This window comes from Malaya genurostris, chromosome 2, assembly GCF_030247185.1.
Source record: "Malaya genurostris strain Urasoe2022 chromosome 2, Malgen_1.1, whole genome shotgun sequence".
Taxonomy (NCBI): Eukaryota; Metazoa; Arthropoda; class Insecta; order Diptera; family Culicidae; genus Malaya; species Malaya genurostris.
The window spans coordinates 275,969,552-275,977,095 of record NC_080571.1 but is presented as its reverse complement, the minus strand read 5'-3'; the positions used below and the strand labels follow the sequence as shown (position 1 = coordinate 275,977,095).

The following is a 7,544-nucleotide window of genomic DNA, read 5'->3' as shown; positions in this document are numbered from 1 at the left end:
AATGCGAAGGGACCCAGACTAACGATATTAAATAAGACCGTTCAGATAAAGTACTCAAATGTTCCCGTATTTTCCCCAGGAAACATGGGGGACACTTTCCTGGCTTCATTGCCCGGAGAGCTTCTATTGAGCTTAGACTGTCCGTGACAATGAAGTAATGGTCTTTGGGCAAGGTTTCAATGATCTCGAGGGTGTACTGAATAGCAGCTAATTCTGCGACGTAAACTGAAGCCGGATCACTGAGTTTGTAAGAAGCGGTGATGTTTTGATTGAAGATGCCGAAGCCTGTGGACTTGTTAATGTTTGATCCGTCAGTGTAAAACACCTTTTCACAGTTGACTGTTCTAAATTTATTATAAAAAATATTTGGGGCCACTTGAGGGCGCACGTGAGCCGGAATTCCATGAATTTCTTCTCTCATGGATGTGTCGAAAAACACAGTAGAATCAGAAGTATCCAAGAAATGAGCACGGTTGGAAACAAACGAAGAAGGATTAATATTCTGAGCCATGTAATCAAAATACAAGGACATAAAAGCCTGCTTGAATATAAAATGATTAGAGTTACATATAAATCGAATAGTTTGTCCCTACCTGAACAGATCGTTTTGCTTGTTTATGAGATTTTAACAATCTCATTGAAGATATAAAATATGCCATATTATTCAGTATTTTTTCTTGTTCTTGAATAGCTTCCCCAAAACATTTCTTAGAAATTATGGACTCATTTAAACTATACGAGTTCATTGTAAAAGGTGATTTTTTTGAGGTTAGGATTTTCATGCATTAGTATTTGCTCAGATTTTTTGAGGTTATGATTTTCATGCATAATTATTTGCTCAGTATGCTCTGACATTTCATCATGAATAGACTTACTAACGAGCAACGCTTGCAAATCAGTGAATGGGCCCTAGAAAAGTTGGCAGAAAATCCGCTTTTTTATCGACAAATTTTGTTCAGCGATGAGGCTCATTTCTGGTTGAATGGCTACGTAAATAAGCAAAATTGCCGCATTTGGAGTGAAGAGCAACCAGAAGCCGTTCAAGAACTGCCCATGCATCCCGAAAAATGCACTGTTTGGTGTGGTTTGTACGCTGGTGGAATCATTGGACCGTATTTTTTCAAAGATGCTGTTGGACGCAACGTTACAGTGAATGGCGATCGCTATCGTTCGATGCTAACAAACTTTTTGTTGCCAAAAATGGAAGAACTGAACTTGGTTGACATGTGGTTTCAACAAGATGGCGCTACATGCCACACAGCTCGCGATTCTATGGCCATTTTGAGGGAAAACTTCGGAGAACAATTCATCTCAAGAAATGGACCGGTAAGTTGGCCACCAAGATCATGCGATTTGACGCCTTTAGACTATTTTTTGTGGGGCTACGTCAAGTCTAAAGTCTACAGAAATAAGCCAGTAACTATTCCAGCTTTGGAAGACAACATTTCCGAAGAAATTCGGGCTATTCCGGCCGAAATGCTCGAAAAAGTTGCCCAAAATTGGACTTTCCGAATGGACCACCTAAGACGCAGCCGCGGTCAACATTTAAATGAAATTATCTTCAAAAAGTAAATGTCATGTACCAATCTAACGTTTAAAATAAAGAACCGATGAGATTTTGCAAATTTTATGCGTTTTATTGTTTAAAAAAGTTCTCAAGCTCTTAAAAAATCACCCTGTATTAAACCACGAATCGATAAGATCGATTACGTTTGCTAGTAATGAAGCATCTTCATGCTGTGGGAAATGTCGTCTGACATTAACGGCGGTAGTGTGGCTAAGAAGCTCGACAGCGAGTCTGACATTCTGCCTCTCTGTTCCGATGCAATGAACATGGCGCATAGACAGTTTAAACAGAGAATTATAATCTGACGTATGCGAGACGGATGGATTCGTATCAGTCGCCTTAGATATGAGTTTATCCAGTAACCCTCTAGTAATTAATTTACCTAAAATTAAAGGTAATTAATTGATTGGTTTTCATAAATGAATACTCATTGTAATGTTTTTCGGGTTAGTTCATTGTTTAATTACCATTATAAACAAAACCGTGATCTAACAACCAATTTCGTATCAGTTTGAGTAAATGAAGAACATCCGGAAAAATATATGTCTTCACCGTTGATAGGATGTTTGATCGACGTATGTGTATGATCTCTCATTATATCAATACCACATTCTCTTCAGAGGCCTTGATTTGATCCACCGCAGTCAGATACACATTCTACAACTGTATATCCTTGTTTATGTAACTCAATTATCGCATTATTCAGTATTTCACGAGTCATTTTTGTATCAAAAGCAGCAAATATTGGTTGCTTCCAGTTCGCAAACAAACCGCGGGCCATTATAACTTTGCAAGTTTTTGTATGGACCTACCATACGATCGTTTCTAGAATCATACTCAACAGTTTCTTCAACGGACATTTCATCAAATAATAAAACTGTTATTTTTCCCACTGAGCTCATTTTTCCTGCAGCAACCTTCATCAGTTTCAAAACGTCATCCAATTATCCGATGTCCATACGAATTCTACTACTCCACTTACGAAGCGTTTGAATACACTGTAGAGGTATTTTAAATTCTTTTTTAAGTAGATTCCATACATTTATTCCATGTTATCTGAAAATAGATAGTAAATTTCGACAAAAAATTTAAAAATCATCTTGAAGAGTGTACCTAATTGAAAACGATAGCGCAATTTCTTCGGACGGCCAATGAACTATTTGCTTACGTCCCATCAATAAATCGATTTGATTCGCAGTAAATACTTTAATCAGCTCAAGCCTAATTCGCCTTATAATTTCTTCCTCTTTCATTTCTTGATGCGAATCGCAAGCTTTACGAAGATCTAGGATCGCCTTATTTTTTTCATGCACTTCCAGGCGAACTGCTTTCATAGAAAGTTGATGACTTTTTTGTTCCTGATCATAGCTCGTATTCAGTTCCTTCAGTTGTTTCTGAAGCTGGAATATTTCTGCACATTGCATTGCTAGCTGGGCTTGTTGGATGCTGCGAATAGTCCCTACTCTCCTTTTCTGATTGATCGGGCGCTTTCACTGAATATGTGTGATCAGATTTTTGGGGCGAACAGAATGATGCAATGGAGGTGATGCTAGTGTTTGTAGAAGCTCACTAGTGTCCGTTTCTTCATTGGTGAATGTAAACTCTTCACTTTTTTCACTACCGTGAATTGTCAATGGAAATCTTTCCGAAGTATGACTGAAATTTGAGTCATCGAAACCAGCAAAAGGTTGTGATGGAGGTGGTAATGCATTAACGGATAATTGAATATTAGTTTCTTTCTGCTCCTTACACGATGCATTCAAAAGATCTGCAATCAATAATTTCTTATGTCTTCTTTCAGCACGCTTAGTGCGCATCGAAACAAGATCCGGTACTCGGATGGTAGCTAGAACTGAAAACGTAAACATTCTTGGAGCAAATGAAAATTAGCTTTTCGTGTACGAAGGAAGACGACAGAAACGCAACCAAATATTTCTTTGATAGTTTTCCTTCGGGGCCCGGTGAAACGAAACAGAGGTAGAAGCTGTTTCTTTTCCATTGGATGCACATTTTGGCACAAAACATTTCATTTTGTCAGTGGTATTATCTCACGTTTTAGAACTTTTTATCATCATTTAAATATGAACACTTCTGTGATGAAAATTTGTTGTGACGACACATTTTTTGTTGTATTTTTTATAATTTTGCCGAAAAATTGACAACCACACCACCACATACGCATATGCTCCCACCCTTTATCTATCATCCTGATTTTAGTTTGTTTTTATTTAGGGGAATAAGCTGTTCGTCGATTTCGACGAAGGATCTGATGTGTTCCAAATGCTTTGATTGAATACAGGGCCAGTGTTCATTCATTTTTCGGCAAAAGGAAAACCGAAACCGGCGGACACTATGGATATTCAGCGAGTAGCTGTTTCTGCGGAAGTGATCGGCAAATGGATACAGGAGCAAACCGATATTGAAATAACAATATTCGCTGTTCTGATGCTAACCGCATTCGTTGGAGGATACTTGTACTTGCGACGCAACAACGATAAACAAATGTGGGGATTTCTGGTGGTCAGTTTCTGCCTGGTAATGGTTTCTGGTCAAATGTGGAATCGTATCAGAAGTCCAACGTTTGTTCACAAGGACCAAAACGGCGGTATCAAACAGTATTTGTATTTGGTTTGATACCTCGACCAGTAGAATATTTGCGAGCAACATAAGTTTTTTGTCTTCCACTAATGTGTAACGGAACAACTGATATTTTGTTGAATGTTGAAATTTTTGCGTTAACACATTCCCAAGCAATCCTCGTCAAAAATCGCTTTCTTGAAACGCTTTAGAAACCCCGAAACTATATTTCAATTTTTTTAACTTTACATAGCTTGGACTCTAGTTCTAAGGTAATTTTCCAAGATAAAAACAACCTAAATGTTTCTTTCAATTCATTCACGGCCTTTCAAATATTTTTACAGTTTTTGCCAATAAAAACATCCCAAAACTAATAATTTAAAAACAAAGATTACTCATTTCACTATATTTTAACTGTTATAATTTTCAGTTCGTCTCTGTTCCTGGCGCTTATATTCTTCAACATATTTCAATGTCTGTTTTCCAATTTGTACAACACCGTGTTGTGTCGTTACTGACCCGGATAATTGTGTTCACAAGTTAAGTATTTGAAAAATATTTCCGTTCATTCACTGAACTCTGCCGACTCGATATTGATCCAGAACGAGAAGGAGGAAATAGAGCGTCAAACACTTAGTCAAACACCTCCTGGGCTCGTTATATTGATACAGAATACAGATTTTTTTTATAGAGATTAATACCGATTTCCTAAGAAAATATATGGCATCTCTGGTTTTCAGTGCGATTCAGACAAGCAGCATAAATCAAATAAACATAGATTTCCGACTGTACGGTGACACTAACAGCACCTCTAGTGAGAAACGGGTGTACTTTTTTCCATTAGCTACTGTGGTTTCGTTAAATGCGCAGACAACTTTATGCATGCATTTTAGGAGCATTTACGCACCCATTCTCCACCAGACGGTGCTTTTGCTGTCACGGGTTTCTCAACTACATTAGTATTGCACTGGGAAATCTATGTTTATTTAATTTATGCAAGCAGTCAACAGAACCGTGCCGGTAGTTTAGATTAATTTAAGGTAGTTTAGATTAGTTTCAGTACTGGAGATTTTTTTTGTAGAACACATTTTTGCAGTCTAGCAGAATTTCGTCACAATTTACATGCTTTTGAAATGGCCACTCCGTTTGCCATTTCAACCCGCATTTTTTCGGATTCACACACGTGTGCAACCCTGCCTGAAAATATTAGAAATTGTTATCTGGCATCTCTGGTATTGCGAAGCGTTACTAAATTGTATTGTTTTGAACAGTTCATATAAAAAGTACAGCTTAATACAAAAATAATGCAAACGGATTCCATCAGAAATTTACCCTGTCCTCGGGACGATTTCTGGTGTCGTTTGTGTCTTTCATCGACGGACTCCGATCATCAACAACTTTTTCCGCTTGGAGTAAGCTGCACCGCTAACGAACGGCTGAGCCGTATTTACGATTGTCTCGAAATTCACGTTAGTGTTTGGTTAACTGACACCTAGATGACAGTTTTAAAAAATATTAATTTTTCGTAGGTATCATTCCTGGAAGATTTTTGCTCCGTTATTTGTAGGGAATGTCGAGAAAAGATAGATTCGTTCTACACATTTAAAAAGCAGTGTCAGTCAAATGATAGTTACGTTCGTAGAAAACGAAGCAATATTGGAGCAGATTTTGAAAGAATGCAGTGCCTTCCAGATTTCGATAGAAAGGAAGACTGCCACGAACACACTGTGGAGCCAGATAATGAAACCTTGGTTAACCAAACACGAGATGTTTTCTTTCCAGATAAGAAAGAAACTATCGCTGTTGCGGTACAGGATGTTCCTGAATGTTTGGATAAAGAAGTTCAAACCTGCGATGAAAGTACAAGTGAAACATTTTGTGGTTTTCCGGTAAAGTTTTAAATCATGATGTTTTTGAGATTACTTGTTAACTGTACATTTTTAGCTTGAGAGTTATGCCCGCCGATCTCCTAGAATATTTATTAAGAGGTCTGTAAAAGAAGCCTTCGAGCGTCAGAAACCTGCCTTAGCTAAACAAAAAGAAGGTTGTCACATATCTCTTGAAATGCTTGATATCAAACCAAATGTATTCAATACGGAAAAGTCGGAGAAAACATTGGAGCCTCAACAACCAAAGTTACTGATCAATCCAATGTCAACAAAAAGAAAAGCAACAATATATTTCGAAGGTTTTCAATACAGCAGACCTAAGCTAAGTCACAACGGAAACACTGTATGGTCATGTTGTTTGGTATATTGCCCCGCGAGACTTGAAAAAGATACCAGAGGTGCAATATCGGTACACCAAGAATTACATAGACATCGACCGCAGGTACTTCGTGAAGGTACCATTTTCAATGGTAAAAATCGCAGAGCCATGCAGTACGTTTTGGTCAAAACTAATGGAAGACAATGTTTTATCTACAACGATGCGTACCGCTACCGATTCGAACAAAAAGTTTCCAACACAAAAAGTGTATGGTCCTGCGAAGAAGATGGATGCAAATCGTATGTTAATATTTTCGGTGATTTCCAACGTGTCTCGTGCATCTACAAACATAATCATCGCGAAGAAAAAATAGTTTTCAGGAAAGATAACAAAAATTCCAAAAAGGTACGAAATATTATTCAATAATGAAATTTGTACATACTATCGGAATTTTTCAGAGAAAGGCCAGTTCGATAGCGGATCCTTGTAATAATCTTTCAATTTTTCCGAATTGAAAAAAAAAATCGTGAAGAGAAATCTGCACTCTATTATTCAATGGTGCAATTCGTTGCTTCTTGAACTTTTACCCGAAAACAAAATGAATAATGAATTGATGAAGTGTAAGATTTATTTATACTCATACGAAAAGCGTGCTACTTTTAACTTAAACAGAACCGGGAAAGCTGATGTATTTGTTCGACAAGATTTTTTTTGGAAATATACTAATTCATAATAGCAGTACAATCGTCTGGCGTATAATTTGCTTTCTGTCCTGCTCACTTCGTCTTTAGCTAATTATTACAACAATCCAAATTCACAGAGAACAGACATCAAAGTAGAGATCTCATTATGTGTAATATGTGTCGAATGGATAAGAACACTTAGCCCTCTGAGCAAATTTTCATTGGTCAATATTTCAATTTTTATTTGATAACATAAACTTTCAATATGAGAAAGGCAATAAGAATTGTCATCGTCATTTTTTGATAATATTAACAAGTATGTACGTAGATTTACAGATTTTTCACCTGAAAAATTTAGATTTAAATATGGCAACCATGCACTGCTGCAACGGATCAAAGTCAATGGTGTTTTCTTCTTCCGTACTAGCACGTACCGACGCGTACTGGTTTTGCATCGTTTTTTTGAATGACGTTTTTAATGCCACTCATCGCCCTATAATTTCGGAACC

General features: G+C 37.3%; 1 protein-coding gene across 1 annotated transcript; it reads left to right on the top strand.

Moving 5' to 3' along the window:
• Positions 1 to 5,424: 5,424 nt before the first annotated feature.
• On the top strand, positions 5,425 to 7,044 carry LOC131427026 (uncharacterized). Its single transcript, XM_058589899.1, has 4 exons — positions 5,425 to 5,613; positions 5,674 to 6,033; positions 6,089 to 6,757; positions 6,811 to 7,044. The coding sequence occupies exons 1-4, from the start codon at positions 5,449 to 5,451 to the stop codon at positions 6,865 to 6,867; spliced, it is 1,251 nt and encodes a 416-aa protein (XP_058445882.1). The 5' UTR covers positions 5,425 to 5,448; the 3' UTR covers positions 6,868 to 7,044.
• Positions 7,045 to 7,544: the final 500 nt, after the last annotated feature.